Below are 20,384 nucleotides of genomic sequence, written 5' to 3' on the forward strand. Positions count from 1 at the left end.
TTCTAATTAAAAAAGGACTCGTCTCTTTTAAATTTGGTATTGATTTCATCTTGTATGGCTTGTGCGAGTGCGAGTGTCATAGTAGATCTTTAAAGCATTCAGGAGATCATGTTTAAAAGACTTTTAGTTAAATAAGAATTATAAGTTATGATAGTGTCTCTTTCCCTGACAGAGTCACCATAATATTGACAAGCTCATTAAAAAGTTAAATCTTGTCTTGATAAAAACATATTACAATAAGACAGCCAACAGACGTCATTACACCACACAAAGAGAACATCATTGCAATAGAAATATCTTCTATCTAAGCAGCACAAAGGGAGGATGTTAATACAGTTGATGATATCATGTTTAACCTATTACCTGCCAAATGATAATACCAACACCTAAATTCATTGGTATTCTGATCAATGTCATTATGACAGCCCGTGTTTCTTCTGGAATACACTCTGCTTTTAGAGAGGCAATACTAGGATAATATAACCCTGTTGTAAACTCAAAGATGTGGTATGCCACAACCATAAGAAATGCCTATTTATATGAATAAACCATAGGTATAGATTGAATATGTGCCTTACTGAATACTGCCCATAGTACGCCATCATCATAAAAGAACAAGATGCCAAACCAAGAGCAATTATCAATAGCTTTTCCTTTGATGTGATAGACAATTGACGTGTGCCATATCTATTTAACCGTTCACACAGTTGAAATACTAAGGAACCTGCCATTACAGCAAACATCATGGTAGAAAATAAATAGCCAAGAGAAATGTTGCCTACACGTACATTTCACTTAGTATTTTTCTTTTACAGGTAAAGTATGATGCTTACTATTTTCTGCAACACTTTCAATGGCTGGTGTGTACAATAGTACAAATATGTACATTGAACATTCAAAGAGCGTCTGTGCAATGGCAAGCACCATAATGTTTCTACCTAGAATAATATTAAAATAAGCCTAAATATCACCCTATTTAACCTTTACTTTGAAACATAACATATATTCCTTCTCTTAAACTTTTTTGTAAGCTTTTGCGCTCCTTCTTTCAAAAAAAAAGTTTATATATTGTAGCTAAAGAAACATAAGCTTACCATTTGATCAATTCCATAATTTTCAGCCCATGAGGATATTATCATTGAGCAAACAATAGCCTGCAAGACGATTGAGGCAACATAAGGAGATTTAAATCCCCATACATCCACTAATATATTCGCAAATGCTCCTGCAGCAATGGCAGCACAGCTGTTAAGAAAAGTACATAGTGCAAATGTGCGTGCTCTCCATTCAGCAGGGTAGCCTCTTGACGCATGTTCTGAGACATACCATGCTTCAAACACGCAGTATAAAAGTGCTGTTGAAAGTCCTGAAAGCACATGAGAAGCGAATAGTAATGGATACGCGTTTATAAGACGAAGGAGGAGTGAAGCAATCATAGTAAAGCAGAAAATGATACACACACGTTTACGCCCACTATATGATTCAATAAAAATTAAACACGCATATACACAAAAGAATAGCTTAATGAAAGTTACTAAACATCTGCTAAACTCCCAATGGCTGTCCCTGCAAAGGCACTACTGATAAACCCTGTCAGGAATAGCATAGATATTGATGTTAATCCAAGACCATAAGATTGATAAAGCTTATACAAATAAGGGCCTTGTAGCCAATCAGTGCCTAAGTGTGTGCTTAAAGTGCTTAGTAACAATAGGGTTAACGCACCACGTCATTTACCCATCACTAATGTATATACAGTCAAGTATTTCCACTGAAAAGACTTGAAAGTCTTTGCTAGTTTAATTTGGTTTTCTGCATTTAGCTCGAAATCGATGGTGATTCCATTCATCTTGAGCTAAAGAAGAAACTAAAAGAGTTCAACTTATCAAGTACAGAAAAATGAATATCGCTGTTTCAAAGTTAACATTGGCACACTTTCTAAAAATAGTCTATGCAAAGTTAAAATAAAATTGATATGAGTGCCAATCCACACTTGCCCTTGTGTGTTATTATGTCCTCGTTCAGCGTTGTTGAAATCAATTGACGCAAAGGGGAACGAAATTGCGTTTCATTAGGTATAGTGCCTTATTTTGCACCTTTGATGACGAGGATGTAAGGCAGGATGCACTTAGCGTCGCTTCGTCGTATAGACCGTTCAGAGTCGAAGATATCTCAAAATTTGCGACAGTGGTTCAAAATCCGATTCTTGTGATTCAAATCAAAGTACAAACAGAATGATCGATCAAGACAATGCATAACAGGTTGCAATATTGGCGCTATACCATCGAATGTTATTATACATTCGCCTCCATATCGCACGAAGTGAGAACGAACAGCAGAAGCCGCTTCCACGATTTCTTGCAAAACGAGAAGCCATAAACTTACTGCAGTTATATCCCGCTTTTATATTTGTAAAGGATAATTAAGTAGAAAGAAAAGAGATGCATATTAAAGTAGGGCTTTAATGAAAACTATGGCTGCTAATTTAAAACGTTGTCAATATTTTTATCATCAGATGTACGATAAGCAAATAAAAGAAAGATCATAAAGTACAGTGAAAGTATTTTAAACTGACAGACTAAAAAATACTTTTTCAAAAAAGTACACTTCGAGCTTTGTGATCTTGGTTGTTGTAACCATTCTTTTCTTTATTAGTTCGAATTGTATAACGTAAAATAAAATACAGTGAAGATATAAAGCCTTTTTTTTTATCCTTTATCTTCTTGAGTGAGAATATAACAAACAAAGAGACTAACCGAGAAGAAAACAGGGAGAGAAGGGCGGGAACAACCAAAATCACTTAGCTCTGATGTAATTATGATGATACTCCACAAATTCGTATACTACATGAAATAACACTTACTAGTACATAGCATCAGATGTCATAATAATAAAACTAGGAAACCCTTAATTAAGCTACTCTACCCCAGAGCAGCTGTTAGGCCTATGTCAACTATAGTTTCACAGTAAACTTAATAGCATAAATAAGAACTACTCTTTATCAATAAAAAGGATTAACTCAGTCTTACTGTATCTTATTGTCTATTACTACTTTTATATTATTACACTTATCAGGTAATTGGTGAACAATAATATTTATAACGGTTTTGTTGATTAGGATAGGTTTGGCAGTAAGATCAGTCTCAGACCTCATTTCGAAAGGTAAATACCTTTTCAGAACCTCCTTCCTACCCGACGATGCATTATTAACAAAATTGCTACCATACATACAATCACAACGTATCTCAAAATGGTCCCAACTATCCAAATCACCTTTATGGACATCATTCAGCAATGAATATCTCAAAACTATGTCTCATAGTAGCTTTATTAGAAAACGAAGACAGCTTTTGATTGACAACCACCGTTCGAAGCTCCAAGAAAAACATTCTAAACTTCTGTCCCACAGCCGTAATGATCTAATTGTCGACCCTATTCTTCGGATACCAATGACAAGAAGTGAACGGTCTCGTTGCGTGCGATGACGACTTGGTTGATTACCTCTTGGTAAACTTCAAGCCTGTCCCTTTCATCCAAATGAACTTTTTTCACGTCAGCATAGTTTTTCTTGTTTAGATATGCACAACCGCCTTCAGATGCCCAAATCTATTGACGATCCACTTTCCTATCTTTTGAACCTCTTACCACCAACATTCCTTACCAAGAAAACGAGAAAATCAATCGATGCCTGGCTCATTAGTTGGCCTTCCATATGTGCAATATTACTCGAAATGGACTATTTAGCTCACCTTCAGGTCCCTGAAACTTCAAACTACCTTGGTGAACCCTTTGTCAAACGCCTTCGTTACATTCAGCAAAAATTTTCAGATAGTTAATTATCATCCCTAATACGTTATACTTTTACATTTTCCCTTTAATCCCAAAAGGGTTTTTCATTCCTTCTCACTGCAATCTGACCCGGGCAGTACAGCATGAGGATGCTATGTGCTCATCGGTCATTAAAAACTATTATCAAATAAAATTATTCTTCTTAATCGTACATGAACCTTTAAATTCAGACAGTCGAACCCCTTGAAAAGCCACACACATAGAGGCATTTTTTTTTAAAAAAAGTAAAATGTCAAATAACCAAGCAAAAGACAGCAACAGCGATGTCTCTGAATTAGATCCAAGAGAATTAAGTGAAGGAGTTTTTGATCAACATGCAGTTCAACTTGGTTATGCTGAAGATCCCGAGATTCCTTTGACTGTTGACAGTTTTCCTAGCAAATCAGGTGGAAGACCCGTATGTTTATCTCTTTTAGAATGAACATTGTATATTTATATTCTCTTTTTAGATTTGGCTTAATCCAGAGCATATTCTTTCAGTAGATAAAGTGATTTGTGGTAACTGTGAGCAACCCATGAATTTATTACTGCAGGTTAGTCATTAAACGCTTGTTTATAAAGACTCTTTATAATACAAATTTATTTAGTTATATACTCCAGAAGATGAGCCACCTGAAGCATTCCATAGAACTGTTTATGTATTTTGTTGTAAAAATGGTGGCTGTGTCAAACAGGACTGGAAAAAGAGGTAATAAGAAATGTTTGACTACTATCCTCTTTTCTAACCTTTAAGGGATAAAAAAAAGCTTCAAAGTGTATAGAACTCAATTACCTCGTGAAAATCCTTATTATCCACCACATACAGAAGAAGAAGAAGAAGAGGAGGAGGAAGAGGAGAATAGCAGTGCTGCAGCATTCACACCAAAACAATTTAAAGCACCATCACTCTGCGTTATTTGTGGAATAGCTGGTACAAAGTTGTGTGGTAAATGTGGATCAGCCAGTTATTGTTCCAGAGAGCATCAAATGGCAGATTGGAATATGTGTAATCATAAGAAGTTCTGTGGCCAATCCATTAGTAAAGAAGATCAGACAGCTATTGACAAACTACGATCTTGTCGTGTTTTTGCAGAAAAAGAAATTGTAAGCGAACCAGAGGGAAAAGGCGCTGATGTGGAAGAAGAAGAAAAGCAGGCTGCATTTTTTAAAGAGAATAATCCTGGAGAGCAGCCTGATTCTAAAGCTCTTGTGCTTGCTGGAGATGAAGCAGAGGAAGATACAAAGGTCGACGTTGATGATACATTCTTACAGTTCCAATTGAGAGTCCAATTGTACCCTGATCAAGTGATACGGTATGATCGTGTAGAATATGACATGCCTGAGCGCGAGCCTTTATGGGTACAAGCAAGATACAAACCAGAATCTATACCCGCCTGCGATCACTGTCATGGTCCTCGTACCTTTGAGTTCCAAATCCTTTCTACTTTACTCAACTATCTTGGTGTTAATCATGTTGCCACTGATTCTCTCGATTGGGGATCGCTATACATTTACAGCTGTAAAGCCAATTGCTCTATCGGAGACGACATATACGCTGAAGAATACATTTGGAAGCAGGACTTTTCATCAGATGGTGTTCGACTTGGCCCCAAGGAAGCTGAGCATTTGCTTAGACGACAGTAAAACTTGTATTTGTCACCTTCATTTTATGTTTGTTTCTTCATCATTCATTCTTAGACTATTTCTTTAATATATAAACGTATGTGTAGTTGTACAGTAATGAACGTGCATTAGATATTCATCTATTTCTAAAACATGATGCACTTGTTTAACTTCAAAGTCTTCGTTTAATACTCTCTTTTTCACATCACTGTTACATTTTTATTTCAATAATAATTATAAGGCAGCCTTAAAGGTACACGGCCAATCATAGATTTGAATGCTCTTACCCAGTCTTCAGACTCATGAACCTCATCAGCCAGGCAGTCCAAATAATAATCAGTAAAGGACAATCTAAAGAATCCTTTCAAGTTTTCTTGGTGAATCGACTCTTTCCCAAATACTCTGTCTTCTTTCATTTCTTGTTCAATTAGTGTCACAACCACTTTGTCTGCTGCTGCACTTAGCCTGATGACATCTGCAATATTATAGTGATCCCATACTTGTAGAATATTGCCTTCGTTATCAGTAGTGTAACCGATCAATTGACTACCTATTAACCGATAATAATGTCTCTGCCAAATCTATTTGAAGCATAATATTAATATTTGTTTTATTATAATTAGTGTGTCTTGGTTTACCTTTTGTCCCTGTAGCCTCGTACTAAGATAACCGCTCTTCCAACAGGTATCATGCCACTGAAGTATCTTCAGTGTCAGATCGCACTCTCTTAGACTCTTGGGAACATGCTGGTCAAATATCATAGTTTTGATTAACATACATAGGCAGAGACATGTACAGTCTTGTAACTTACCACATTGGGGTCTGATACGGGTAAATATAACATTTCAATATTTAGCTTACCAACAATCTTTAAAAAGTCTTCTTCATCTCCAAACTGTTCCCTTCTTTGTCTCTCTTTACTTGACCTTGTGTACCATGAGTTGAAGCAATCAAAATTAGCTTCATACGTCTTTTTATAACATGCTGGAATCATATGATCCACTGCAAATCTAGTTTGTCCAATAGCTCCATCTTCAGGATGCACATATCCAGACAGATGCTCTTTTTGCTTTCTTATCGATGTAAACCATTTGGTCCATCCCGTTCGTGGTTTAACATGATAGTCAGGTCTAACATGTAATGATACAGTGATAATCATGCCTGGTTTGCTGTCTATAATACATTCATAATCCATCAATATTTGATGCCCTAATACTTCATATCTTGACATATATTCATATTCTCCATCACTTATCACACATCGGACATATGTGATTTCTTTTGGTAGTGGCAACAACATATCATGAGCTCCACTCACTCCAATATATATTTTGCCATGTTTATGTTGTGGCCGTGGTTGTTGCTGCTGCTGTTGTTGTTGTTGTTGTGGTGGTGGTGAGTCTTCCATCTGATGAAGAGGATCCAAGGATTTGTTAGGTATTACCATCATTTCATGAGCGTCAGGTATATTTGTTTTCTCTCTGGTTGCAGTCGCTGTTTGTACTTCCTGCTCTATATTCGTGCTTTCTTGAATCTTTGGTAATGTATTCATATAGTGTGATATGTCTTCTATTCGCGGTTCTTTAGAATTACTTAAAGAGACCTCTTCATCCTTGATGTTGACTTGATTTTTATCTATAATTGTTATTGTCGTGCCATTGCCTTTTTCCAATTTTTCTTCTATCGTCTCTTCTTGGTTATCCATGTAAATCAAGATTTCCCCTTCACCGTCTTCATTCTGTGAACTTGCAAAGCTCTTTCTACCATTTTGGTTTACTGTTTGAGCCGGAAATTTATCATTGGGTTTACTATTACTGCCACTGCCATTGTTATTATTATACATTTCGGTAGAGTAGTAGTCCAAGTCTTGTTCATCCATTTCTCTCATCTGGGTCTCGTTGATCATCTGCATCTTATTTGGCCCCTTAAAAGGCCCAGGTGTCATTAATGATTCGCTGCTATTACTACTAAAGCTACTATTGCTTCTACTAATACTTGTCTTGCTTTTATCAGCCATCACTTCCTCTTCTTCCATCCATTCATTTTCTGGATCAAACCATTGCTCACTGCCTGCTTCGCTTGACATAGCAACGCTCTGTCTTATCGTGCTAGCCTTGTCTACTAGATTAATGCCAATCGACCAGTGGTTACGCTGACTCCCGCTCTTCCTTTTTTCAGTTGTTGCTGTATATTCTTTGGTAGCCGTATAAGGCATGTTCAAAAAGTCTGGCTCTGAGTTCTTTCCATTCTTATTTTCGGCCAATGTGCGTAGCTGTACTTCGCTTTCAGTCGATAAACTTTGAAGAACGGCTGTTTCATCTTTGTCAGAAGAGAATGAGCTTCTACCTTCATCATCAACCTGCTTTTCCATATCATGATAACTCCTCGATTTGCTTATTTTGCCTACTGAATCGCTATCACCCTCTTCATCATTGTCTTCTTCAATATCCAAATGTGAGTTTTTCATAAACTGATCGTAGTTTGAACTGAATTCATCATGATCAGCTTTCATTCCATAATGATTAGCTACAGTCGGCGTAGAAACTCCATCATCGTAATCGTCGTCATTGTTGTCACCTGCATAAACTCCTGCGGTATATATAGGCGCAGGCTTATTGTTGACTATTTTGATACATTAGCATGCTTTAATTCTTATAATATAGACTTTACCTCTTTCAGTATCCTCAGTAGTTATATGTTCAATTGTTATCTTGTCTTTCATAGGCTCAATCATAACATCCTGACGACTACTCTGCACATCATGCTCAATATAGGCTGCAGTCTGGGCGACAGCCACGTTATCCAGGTGAACAGTTCTCTTTTCAATAGGCGTCGTAACAGATGCTGCCTGAGGGATTGACACATTCTCAGCCATTAGAACAGTAGGGGTCTCATGAGCTACTTGAGCTCTAGGTGTCGTATATATAACCTTCCCAGTCACTTCGCGGTGATGCATACTTTCTCGGTTGTAGAGCACTGAATCGTCATCGTCATCATCATCTTCACCGAATTGGTATTCGTTAAACCCATTGCTTTTCGCCAAGTTCGAATATACGTTTATGTCTTGCATTTCCTTTGTCTCGCCGTTGTGCTCGTTTACTGCCTGGTCGCCGTGTGTTAAGAGCGTGGATTTGCTTAAAATAGGATCTATCACAGAGTCACGACCGTATATTTCCAGAAAATCATCATCATCTTGCTTTGCGTCTATTAGCTGTTTCTGGTCAGATACTATAGTTGTTTCTTTGACGTTGCTGATTTCGTCTTTTGCTTTTATTGGCAAGGTAATCTCTGGTTCATATGTAGCAACAGAAGATACTGGACTGTTGGCATCGTCAGTCTTTATTGACGCTATTGCTAAAGGTGGCAATGATCGGTCCAGTGTACCATCCGTCTTTTCTTTGACACCTCCTTGGACATTTTCTTTGATATTTTTCTCTTGAGTATCTTCTTTTACATACTCTCTGACATCTTCTTTGGAGTTTTCTTTAATATCTCCTTTGTCATTTTCTTCGATCTTTTGTTTGGTATTCCTTTTAATATCTTCATGTATATGTTCTTTTGCATCCTCTTGTATATGCTTTTGTATATATTCTTTTTCATTCTCTTTGATATCTTCTTGGATATACTCTCTAACAACCTCCCTTACATCTTCTTTAATATACTTTTTGGTGTATCCTTCAATAGAACTTGACTCGGGCACACTGTTGTCTACTATGTGTATAACTTTAGCACAGTGAGCCAATTTTCAAGAAATGATCATAGCTTACCAGTTATTTCAGTATGCAAATCTTCGATTGAAGCCTTTTTCTTTTTGTAATAATCAACAGCTTCATCATCATTACCGCTGTCCTCTTGACTCATCTCATTCTTGTTCAACATTTCTTGATGAATACTCAGCACGTCATTCTCAATGTAGGCTGCAGCCTGGGAGATAGCTACGTTGTCTAGACGCACAACTCCCTTTTCAAAAGACATTGGGGCGGGTATTTCTTGTGGGGCTACTGCAGGTTCAGTCATTATAACAGTAGGGGCTTCGTGTACCGTTTGTATTTTGGGCGTCGTATATATAACCTTTCCAGCTACTTCACTGTGATGCATACTTTCTCGGTTATAAAGCACTGAATCAACATCGTCGTCATCATCTTTAGCGAAGTGGTGCTCATTAAACGTGTTGATTTCCGTCAAGTTTGAAGATATGTTTTTATTCAGGGTTTCAGTTGACTGACTCTTGTAAACTGGCTGCTGGTGATTCTTGTCCTCAGCTATTGTTTGGTCATCGAATATTAGGTCGTATGTTGCTAGCGTAGGCTTGTTTATAGTAGAATTTGCCACAGAGTCACACTCATATACGTCCACCAAGCCATCTTCACTTTGCCTCGCTTCTTTTAACTGCTTCTGATCAAATGCGATAGTTACTTCGTTGATTCTACTGATTTCGTCTTTTACTTTTAAGGATGAGTTTATTTCTGGTCCACGTTTAGTAACAGGCGATGTTGGACTGCCAGGATCGTTGATCTTTACTGCTACCGTTGCTATAGGTGATATTGATTGGCCCAGTGTATCATAGGTCTTTTCTTTAGTATATTCTTTAGCATGGTCTTTTCTGTCCTCTTGGAAATCCTCTTTGATGTTCTTTTCGCCAACTTCTTTTATGTCTTCTTTGATATCCTCTTCGAAATCTATTTTGAAAAATTCTTTGATACTCTTTTTGACATCTTCTTTAACTTCTTTGGCATATTCTTTGGCGTCTTTTTTGGTATCCTTTTTGACATCTGTTTTGATATCTCCTTGGATATCTCTTTGAATATTTTCTTTGATATTCTCTTTGATATCCTTTTTTACGTTCTTTTCTACGTTCTCTTTGGCGTATTCTTGGATATCTTTTACGTTCTCTTTGATATCCTTTTTAACACCTTCGTTGGCATCATCGTTAACGCTTCCTTTGATAAAGCTTGATTTCAACAAACTATCATCTAATACAAGTAAGTATTAGTACAGAGAACAGCTTATAAAATTAATATAACTTACCAATTGCTCCAGTACATGATGCTTCTTCTGAGTCCTTCTTCTTTCTATAAGCGTTGGCTTCATCATCATTATTGCTGTCTTCATGACTTGTCTCATCCCTTTTCCAAACCTGGAATTTTTTGCCTGTTGAATAGATTTCGATCTTTTCTTCTTCGTTGAGATGTTCATGAACATTGATAATTTGTTTTACTTTTCCCTTTTTCTTTATAGTGATTCTCTTTCCTGAAGGTAAAATGGCTTTGTCATCTGTATCTACTCGAGGCTTTCTCTCTGGCATTTTAATAAAAGGTGGATCTAGCTTATCATTATCGTTTTCGCTGCCTATTTCAGTTGACAGTGTCGGCTTTGGTGATGGTAGCGGTGATGTTATCTCTATTGATATTGGTGGCGTTGTAGAAGAATCCTCCTCTTCAGTGCTTATGACTGGTATAACCTTGTCATTCTCTGGTTTTCTTCCTTCTTCACCCTCTTCTTCATCCTCTTCCTCTTCTTCTTCTGTATTCTGAGAGCTTGTTGAACTGATGCTGGGTGCAGGTATACTGTTACTCTCTATCTTTTGTGCTTCTTCAGTATGTTCAGAAGGCTCTGCTCTTTTTTTAGCAGAAGCTTCCTTGGCTGCTTTCAAAGTTCGAAGTGAAGGAACTTTCTTTGGCGGTTGAGCATCTGCTGTCTGTTGACGAAATACACTGGTAGACACTACTGATCTATCCTTCAAGATATTGATGACTCTAGAGCTACGCTTCACCTGTTCTGCTGCATTAAGGAACTTTGTTTTTGCTTTCATTGAATCTGATGTTGTTGTTGCTGTCGTAGTCTTGGCTTGCTCTGTCTCGTTAGACTCGTCCTGTTGTCCTTCGAATTTCCTAAATAGTGGATTATTCTTGACAGCAGACCGCTGAGCTAGTAATTCAACTTCCTTTTGACGTTTAAGCCGTTCCTTCTCTCTCAACTCTGCTTCTTCTTCTTCACTCAACACTCGTCGTTTACGCTCTTCAAGATGACCAGGACGAAAGTATCGACGTGTCGAATTTTGTCTTTCTGTTTTGGATTTATTATTCTTTACATGATCCTTGTGGGACTCTGCCAGCTCACGTAAACGTCGAAATCTTTCTGAAGTACTGGCTTGTTTTGATGCTGTTGAAGTCTTTAATTTATCCTTGACAAGTAATTTAGGCTGATCGTTATCTGCAGGCAAGTGTCCAAGTTTATTACGTCTATCATTGGAGACACCCTTTTCTAATAATTGCTGTATTAGATCTTGTTTATTCAAAAAGTAAGCAAGATGCATGATCGTATTCTCTTCTTCTCCCCATACATATGTTTCTAATTCTTTAGCTGTAGATTTCTAAAAAGGTGATCAGCATATCTTTCATATCAATGCTTCAGAAATAAACACTACAAAACCTTTAAAATAAATTCAATCAATTCATGTCTTTCCTCAGCCCATTCGTCTCCTTCTGCACCATAATCAAATAAGATATGATGAAGTGCATATAAAGGACGAATAGAGGTTCCTAATAATTTATATTCTTGTAAACGATCAATAAAATGAGCGAAATCAGTTTCGAGATGAGAAAGTGGTGTAAGTGGTGTCCATAAAAGATCAGGTTGAAGATCGAGTAATTCTTGTACTGTATGAAGGTCAAGTGCTTCAATGGCTGTAGTCCAGTCCACAACAAGTGTTTCTTCAATAGGTTCTTTCATAGAGTAACAAGAGAAAGGAGGAAAGGGTACACAGAATAATGAAAAATATGGATATTATACAACAAGCTTACTTACCATATCAGGGTTTTTGTACTCCCTTACTTCAGATCTAAAGATGTCTTTATGAAATAGATTATTATTGTTATAAGCTAGACATAATAAATAATAAATTATGTAATAAAGCTTAAGCTGCACTGAGACACGTAGAGAGCCAATGAATACAATGAGATGAAACTTCACAATGACATAACAATAGAACGGGAGTAGAAATTACCGCTTATTGCATTAAAAGTTTAAAAAAGGTCCCTCGGAATAAATCCTCTCCTGCTTTTGTGCTTAGGTTTTAGCTCTCAGATCAACAATTGGTCAGCACAAATACAAGTGTCTTCTAAAAGAAGAACTCTAAGAAGTCATCTATGATCAAAGAACGATAATTTATAATATAAATCTACATGTATAAATGATAACCAATCTAAAATGGATAGAGTTGTCCTTAAATTAAACAAATAGCTCAAAACCAAACCAGTTAGCAGAAGAAAACATAGTGACTTTGTGATAATATAAAAGTAATAAGAGACAATAAGATACAGTAAGACTGAATTAATCCTTTTTATTGATAAAGAGTGGTTCTTATTTATACTATTAAGTTTACTGTGGGACTATAGTTGACATAGGTCTAACGGCTGCTCTGGGATAGAGTAGCTTAATTAAGGGTTTCCTAGTTTTATTATTGTGACATCTGATGTTATGTACTAGCAAGTGTTATTGTAAGGGTAATTTCCTTAGTTTCAATAAGCGTGAATTATGTTCGGATACGACACTATAGCAATTGAACACTATTATAAATATATAATTTATTTCATAAAGACGAGAAATGAGGAGTGTGCAAGTGAATATAAACGAACAAGCTACATAAAAACCACACTGGATAGTCGATAAAATTACAGCATTAAACCAAATATATATATATATATGATTCGATTCTCATCTAATTTCTATAACAATAGGAAATGGCTTTAGCAGAAAGAAACTTGATAATTAGACAGGAGGAACAGAAAAGGAAGAGCAAAATTTCCACCTCCATTTTATTATCATAATTTTTATTTTACGTTGAACTTTTGATGCAGGAGGCCCTATAATTAAAAGCGCTCAATACCGTCGCTTCGGTCATTGTTTGTTGTCTTGTCAGGATTGTCGCTTCGTTCTTCCACGGTAAATTATCAATGATAATTTTCGAGACTCTTGCCTTTCGTAAAAACTCTTAGTGGCTAATTCACACAAAGCTTTTTTCTGGACTATGCAACCTGACAAGTTCTTAATATCACTGATGCTTGCCGACTGATCTGCATGGTTGACCGCCGCCAGGCATACTTCTTTGTTCGAAGTCTAATAAAAGAATTTTAATGTTGTTGCAAACACATGTTTGTTTCCATCCACATTGTTCAACATATTTATCACATCGCACTTTCCTTTTTTGTCTCTTTTTTTGAATTCATCAGAAGCAAATGATGAGACAGAGACATATACACGGCCTACTAAAACCCTGTCATGCAATCGATCAACCCTGCTTTGTAACAGTCTGGCCCTCATCTCCACTAGTTCATTTGATGGAGTTTTTCGAACGTACTAACTATGAGTCAACCACTGTTCTTGTTTTGATCGATATGGAACTGTAATCGGACAAGCGTTGCTGTTAAATTGTCAACAACGCCTTTTGTAAAAAAAAAAAAAAAAAGAAAAAAGAACATGAATAAAATTACAGTCCTTAACTTTAGGTGAACACGACACGCATCAGAAGTTAGACTAGTGCTATGAGAGCTTCTTCTATCCTTTACCTGTGCACCACACTAAACATGAATTTATAAAATCATCATCTTCATTTGTTTCTCTTCAAGAAAGAAAGAGATAAAAGAAAGTCTTTTATTTATGTTGTCAGGTGCTATCAACAAATGAACCAAGGCAATTCACGTGCAATTATGATAAATTCGTATTTAACATTAAAGGATATTCCAGCTCCTTACATGTATAAGAGAAGAAGCACGCCGTAGCATCAGCCTATTTTCTGGTGTATGCAATGTTGGCCATTTGTATTTGTGCAATCAATTTACGGAAATGGTGTTTTCATATAGTGCTGTAGTGTGGTAACAACTCAGCTAAAACACAATAAAAAAAAAGCCAGGTGTGTGGAGAGAGGACTTTTTTTTTTTTTTTTTTTCCTTTATACTAATGGTGGAACAAAAGAAGACAGATTCCACTGGATCAAAGCCAGGAGTGTACTGTCAAAAGAAAAAAGAAAGAAAGAAAATACTCATATTGTCTATTTTAGATTGACCCCTCTTTGTTTGACAACACTATCCAACATAGATAAAACCAACAAGAGAGACTATTTTGAAAACTTGGCTAAACAACTACAAAGGCTTCCAGTCAAACGACGACTTGACCCCAATTATTCTAAAAGACTATGTAAAACTGTAACCCTTTTTTATCATGGATCCTTTTCAAAGTTGTATTCACTTGCCTTTTAGGTGAACACTTGACTCATGCCAAAAGAGATTATTATAGAACAAGTCAAGAGTAAGTAATTATCATCAAAGACAGGAAATAACAGGTTTTAGGTTACGAAAGAATGAAAAACGCATGGCTTCAACTATGACAGATGATATGACACTGCCCGTGAAGAAGCTGAAAACACTGTCAAGTTCTATTCAAAATGATCTTGCCGCAGAAGTTACACCTGTTCAGATACACACGAATAGACGTTTGAAGAATTTGAATGAAAGTCTCAAACAACTACAGGAAGAAAAAATGAATAGGAAAGAATTTAATGAATGGAAACAGAAACTATGGAGTATTGTTCGCGAAATCAAGAATTTACCAGAAACGATACGTGATCCAACAGATTACGATCACTTTATAAAAGAACTCAACAAACTTTGGGATAAAGCAAAGTATTTTCATCAACCACAGAAAGTTAGAGCTCAAATTGCTGATGAGGTAGTCAGGAAGCTCTTAGGACTACTTTCTGTTAAAGAAGAGAAGGAGAAAAGAAAGAGCTTAGATAACTTAATCAACAACGCATTGAGCTATTGTCTACAAGACGCAATCGATGATTATATGTCGACGCAGGTGGATGGTTGGCACAGGCTAGAAAGACTTGTTTGGGGTGACAACAATTCATACGCTGAAAGCTGCGTTTGTGATGCTGATGTAAAAATATTGAAAGCAATTAGAGAAAACAGACATCGCCAAAAGAAAGACTCACAAATACAAATTGATGAAGAACGTGTTGATAAGATACTAGATGAAGTTAATAATATCATGATACCAGCCTACACACGAGGCGAGCTCTTCTGTAAGGAGCACTTGGAGAAACTGAATGCACAATTTGATCATATCAATGACATATTACAGTAAGTTGAATTATATCTAGAATCATATATGCTTACAGTATATGTATTAGGAACCATTCCGAAATCCTAAAGGTGCTGGCAAATCCAGATGATAAGGACCTTCAAAGTACTTCGAATAGCAACGTGCCACTATCTACAATTTCATATAGCGATGAAAGTCCATGCTTATCCACTGCACTTGCTACCTGGGTGAAACAGTACACAAAGGAATACGTCTCAGGACTACAAGAGCAAATAGATAATCTTCAGAGGCAAATGAACAATGTACCTAGTAGATCTTAACTAGAAAACAAGCATTACGATACCTTTTTTTTTGCATGATGATGTATATTTCTCACTTTTTCTGTGTGCTTATCTTTGTTTTTTTATTAATAAAATTACAGAATATCAACATTTTATCCAAATAGAGTGAAGAGACACTATACCAGGTAGATATTCTAACCAATTAAGAAAGATGAAAGAAAAATAAAGCATACAGAAAGTGCCTCTTAATCCATTTCATCTCGTCAGCTGTTAATGATGTTGATTTATGAAACAACAAACTGAGATTAGGCCAGTTCAACAGTATCCCCCATGCTGTGTTTAAAGTTTAAATATAAGCCAATTTTTTTTATAATCCCAGGTTCTGAGGCTGGGGTTCCTATTAACATTTGACTGCCCACTTTTTTTAGAATTTGTCAATCCAACCTCTACATCCTTTTCCCCTAATGGTTCGCTTAGGATGTCGACAGCTACATTCAGGTGTGAGGCAACATATTAATCACCACCTCCCACAACAGCCAAGATTTTCTCCATTTGTACATAGCTGTCAGTTTAGATCCATAGCAAATCTGTCGACAGGAACCAAAAAGGGTAATGGATCAAAGATTTTCATTGCATGCATTCTCTAATCATTTTTGCTTTGCTTACCTTTTTTAGAAGAATCTATGAGCATCCAAAACTATCTGTCAGATATCGACCACGCTTTTATTCAACACCAAAAGGCAGCTACAAAAAGAAAGATTCCAGTTCATATTTCCTCCAAGATCAATAAATTAGATTCACCGATCCTTCTGTCTATCCACTCTCATCTCTCTTCTGGGGATACAGCCAAAGCATGGAAACTATTTGATAAATCTATTTTACCTTTATCTGAGCACCCCATGCCTCGAGCTACAGCACACATGTTGTTGGAATCTCTTTATTCAGACATTTACAGCAATTATGCTCGATTCTCACTTAATTTTGGGAAAATTGGAGAACTGTATGTGACAAGACTGGAAGCGCTCGTGGGACTGGTCAAGAGATCTGCCATCAGACATAATCTATGGGATAAACGCGATTTTTGTATGCTCATTGAAATGTATGGTAAATTGAATCAACTTCGGCGAGCAGAGACACTGTTTAGAAATATGTCACAACACTGCCAGGACGAAATTTGTGTGGATATTTATAATGAAATGCTTGCTATGTATGTTCGTCGTTTTAAATACGAAAGCGACATAGTCAAAAAGCGCTATTACTCAAAGATGGAATCACTGGAAACAGAGATGATACGAAAAAACTTGACACCAAAGACATCATCGTATAACCTAATGCTGGCTGCCAAGATCAAGCTGCAAGATCTACCGGGAGCAGAGAAAGTTCTTTCGAGGATGAAAACGCCGCCCAACAGAATGACCTACAATATTTTGTTGAACGGATTCTTAAAGGAGTGCAGAACAGCAAAGGATAGAGAGATTGCCAACAAATGGCTAGAAAGATTGGCAGCATCTGCGTTTGAGCCAAATGCACGAACCTTTAAAAATGTCATTGACGGTTTAGCGGAACAAGCTGGTCATTATATGCGGATGAAGGAAACAGAAGAAGTTAAAGCAATTGTTCAGTCAGTGTCCAGTTTACAAAATGTAATGAATTGCTTAGGATACAGAATGGATACAGAAATGATCAACACTCTTTTAAAATGTTATACTGCTGCCAATCATGTAGAACATATAGACGCAATCATGGGAATGCTGGCACTTCCAGAGAGAAAAGGTGGCTGCGGGAACTGTGGATGTGGCAAACAGAGTACAGCACAAGTTGAATCTTTTAAGCAGCAGAAAAAGGTTTTACCGGACGCATACACATTTAATATCTTGATAAACCATCATCTCTCAAATGGAAGATTAGAGCAAGCCCTTCAGATGTATAATGACATGGTTACCCTTAAGCTTGACCCAGATACGACAACATATGGTAGCTTCATCTCCTACTATGCTAATCAAGGCGCTGTTGAAGAAAGTTTAAAATATCTTGATGTCATGAAGAAGAAAGGAATCCCTGTCAATAGCTATATTTATAACATTCTGTTAAAATGCTCAGGGAAATATCCACAATTTGCTCATCTTATCACCCCACATCTAGATTCGATCTTGACAACAGGAGTTAGTTTGGATACCGTTTCTAAAAACATCTTGCTTCAAATGCAAACAAGAAATTCACAAAGTTTAGATACCAGTTTCGAAAACTTTTTAGACACCCTCGATCGAAATCTATATACCGGAAGCGATATTAGTGAGCATCCAGCACCAACAACGCGAACTTATAATACATTATTACAAACCAGTGGTCGGTTCTATAAAGCAAAAAAAGCAAGATTCAACAAGACATTAGAGTTAGTTATGAACAGCTTAGATACCTCTAATGTTCGACCAGATATCTTAACTTTTGCGCTGGAAATTCGCAATGCTTCTTATCGAGGAGATATGATCAAAGCAGAATCGATATACAAGGCAATGATGGATTCCGGCATTAAACCCAACACCTTTATTTTCTCACATTTAATATATGGCTACAGTAATATTGGGAAACTAGACAAAGCACAAGATATTTTAAGAATGATGTCAGGTCCACCCTATAAAGTTATACCTAGTGCTATCAACTATGCACCTCTGATCAAAGCCTATGTGGAATCAGCTGAATACGATAAGGCACATGGACTGTTTCGAGAAATGCTAGATAGTAACGTAACCGCAGATCTTGTCATTTACACCATTCTGGCAGAGGCATTTTTACATTACCCTGCAAAAGACAGTGGCAAAAGAGCCATTGAATTACTAGAGAGTATTCAAAGCTCTGGTATATCCATGGACACAGCCTCGCTTACTCTTTTAGCCAGTGCATATGGTAGTGACGCAGCGTTCATGATAGAGTCGTCTGAGCATTCTTTCCAACAGGAAGAGAATCTCCGAGAAAGCCTTGAAAGTTATACCAACAAGATTAATACGATATATGAGCAGCTTAAAAGAAAAAATTGGCTTGACTCTCAGGCTATCTCAGCATTACTATTAGCACATATCCAAATGAAAAACCTCACGGCTGCATGGACACTTTGGAAAGACTGTAAAGGCTACAAGCCAGAAATTTTAAATAGTCACAACTACAATACACTGTTGACTGGTTTTGCAGCTGACAAGCATTGGTATCCTTTAGCGATAATGACATTTAAAGACATGGCAAGTGAAGAGCGAATACATCCTACGGTCTATACATTTGATACAATGATATGGGCAGCACATTTGATGAATGATGATGAAACTGTGGAATACCTCTGGTCTTCTCCCCTGCGAATAAATCCAGACACAAACAAACCTTTTGCTTTACTAGTACGCAGTTACTATGCTGTTTTAGATACCATGTTAAGGAACAACAAACTGAATGCTGCAAAGGATGCTTTTCAAGAATACCAATCAATACCAAGTACTCCTGACTCATCTACAGTTTGGAATAACAAGATAAATAATTTAGTATCATGGCAAGACTTTACAAAGAATACTACATACTAGAGTATCTCACGGTGATATCACCGTAATTATTTAAAATTGTAAAAATAAATGTATAAAGTAATTTATAAAGAGGCTATCTACACTGTTTACATACTATCCTAACCTTGGAGGGGACACCAGTGTCTTTGTATAAATACAGCGGCTGCTCTCACAAGTGATTTCTTTCAATATATATAGATATAGATGTCTTTTTCTTTTGCATAAAAGCATAGCTTTTGGCCAAGATAAAGTAGCACAAATCATATACAATCGAAATAAAAATCAAGACTGCATACAGCGTTAATCATATCCTTTTTTTTTTTTACATTAAATAAAAGATACAAAAAGAGAATAAGAAGATAAAGAGAGTAGAGAAGAGATTAAATACAATGGTAACATTGATTACAAACTGAATCTGGACTAAAAAAAAGGCACTGTGTTACTCACCCCTTAATCATTAAAATCAAGACAAAATGATATGAAATGTAGACTAAACAGTATAGACAGTCTTTTGAATTGTCAAATTATATAGTCTTTATTTTTTCTATCAACGCTGTGCTTTTAATAATTTTGTAATGTTTTAATGTTTATATAAAAACACGTGTTTAAAGATAGCTTCTAAACAATGCATGAAAGTAGTAACACTATGCGAATTAGTTATTGTACATTCGTATATTTCTTAGACTTTTTTTAAAAAAGAGAAAAAAGTGGTAATTTTACCCTTTACAAGTATTTAATGAACATTCAAGAAAGTAAAAAAAAAAAAAAAAAAAAAAAAAAAAAAAAAGAGAAAGATAAACATGGGCTGAAACAGTACTACTTTCAAACGTAAACCTTATTTTCATGCCTCCAACCTTAATTTCTTTAAGTACTTATAGCACAAAACGAAATAGAAATAAACAAGAAGGTATAAAAAGAGAGAAATTTGCTCTCTTCCCTTTTTCTCTCTTTCTTTTCTCCTTCTGCTTTTTTTTTTTCTTCTACTCTTTTTGGTTCCTTCTGATGA

The 20,384-nt window shown here is 36.4% G+C and overlaps 6 protein-coding genes across 6 annotated transcripts; 4 read left to right on the plus strand and 2 right to left on the minus strand.

Annotated features, from left to right (window-relative positions):
- Positions 1-279: 279 nt before the first annotated feature.
- Positions 280-1,849, minus strand: RHIMIDRAFT_238239 (DUF791-domain-containing protein; the record flags this gene model as incomplete). Its single annotated transcript, XM_023608920.1, has 8 exons — positions 280-300; positions 364-531; positions 579-778; positions 834-938; positions 988-1,045; positions 1,095-1,473; positions 1,536-1,680; positions 1,738-1,849. 8 exons carry the CDS (start codon positions 1,847-1,849, stop codon positions 280-282), a joined length of 1,188 nt encoding a protein of 395 aa, XP_023465278.1.
- A 1,462-nt stretch (positions 1,850-3,311) lies between these two features.
- On the plus strand, positions 3,312-3,836 carry RHIMIDRAFT_238240 (uncharacterized protein; the record flags this gene model as incomplete). Its single annotated transcript, XM_023608921.1, has 3 exons — positions 3,312-3,411; positions 3,461-3,507; positions 3,558-3,836. 3 exons carry the CDS (start codon positions 3,312-3,314, stop codon positions 3,834-3,836), a joined length of 426 nt encoding a protein of 141 aa, XP_023465279.1.
- Positions 3,837-4,028: 192 nt separating this feature from the next.
- On the plus strand, positions 4,029-5,472 carry RHIMIDRAFT_227382 (uncharacterized protein; the record flags this gene model as incomplete). Its single annotated transcript, XM_023607593.1, has 4 exons — positions 4,029-4,246; positions 4,299-4,382; positions 4,437-4,537; positions 4,596-5,472. The coding sequence occupies exons 1-4, from the start codon at positions 4,079-4,081 to the stop codon at positions 5,470-5,472; spliced, it is 1,230 nt and encodes a 409-aa protein (XP_023465280.1). The 5' UTR covers positions 4,029-4,078.
- Positions 5,473-5,675: 203 nt separating this feature from the next.
- Positions 5,676-12,183, minus strand: RHIMIDRAFT_238242 (uncharacterized protein; the record flags this gene model as incomplete). Its single annotated transcript, XM_023608922.1, has 7 exons — positions 5,676-6,032; positions 6,090-6,197; positions 6,263-8,073; positions 8,122-9,162; positions 9,219-10,424; positions 10,480-11,824; positions 11,884-12,183. 7 exons carry the CDS (start codon positions 12,181-12,183, stop codon positions 5,676-5,678), a joined length of 6,168 nt encoding a protein of 2,055 aa, XP_023465281.1.
- A 2,222-nt stretch (positions 12,184-14,405) lies between these two features.
- RHIMIDRAFT_313824 (uncharacterized protein) lies at positions 14,406-16,058 on the plus strand. Its single transcript, XM_023614895.1, has 2 exons — positions 14,406-15,593; positions 15,644-16,058. The coding sequence occupies exons 1-2, from the start codon at positions 14,821-14,823 to the stop codon at positions 15,873-15,875; spliced, it is 1,005 nt and encodes a 334-aa protein (XP_023465282.1). The 5' UTR covers positions 14,406-14,820; the 3' UTR covers positions 15,876-16,058.
- A 179-nt stretch (positions 16,059-16,237) lies between these two features.
- Positions 16,238-19,699, plus strand: RHIMIDRAFT_16059 (uncharacterized protein). Its single transcript, XM_023605748.1, has 2 exons — positions 16,238-16,445; positions 16,512-19,699. Exons 1-2 carry the CDS (start codon positions 16,301-16,303, stop codon positions 19,397-19,399), a joined length of 3,033 nt encoding a protein of 1,010 aa, XP_023465283.1. The 5' UTR covers positions 16,238-16,300; the 3' UTR covers positions 19,400-19,699.
- The last annotated feature ends 685 nt before the right edge of the window (positions 19,700-20,384 follow it).

This window comes from Rhizopus microsporus (genome assembly GCF_002708625.1).
Source record: "Rhizopus microsporus ATCC 52813 unplaced genomic scaffold scaffold_10, whole genome shotgun sequence".
In the NCBI taxonomy this organism is placed as follows: domain Eukaryota; kingdom Fungi; phylum Mucoromycota; class Mucoromycetes; order Mucorales; family Rhizopodaceae; genus Rhizopus; species Rhizopus microsporus.

What these genes read in the sequence shown, in the direction of transcription:
- RHIMIDRAFT_16059 (XM_023605748.1), top strand. Translation starts at nt 16,301, where the DNA reads ATGGTTCGCTTAGGATGTCGACAGCTACATTCAGGTGTGAGGCAACAT. An exon ending in GTCGACAGGAACCAAAAAGG is followed by an intron (nt 16,446 to 16,511) that starts GTAATGGATCAA and finishes TACCTTTTTTAG; the next exon opens with AAGAATCTATGAGCATCCAA.
- RHIMIDRAFT_313824 (XM_023614895.1), top strand. Translation starts at nt 14,821, where the DNA reads ATGGCTTCAACTATGACAGATGATATGACACTGCCCGTGAAGAAGCTG. An exon ending in CATATCAATGACATATTACA is followed by an intron (nt 15,594 to 15,643) that starts GTAAGTTGAATT and finishes TATATGTATTAG; the next exon opens with GAACCATTCCGAAATCCTAA.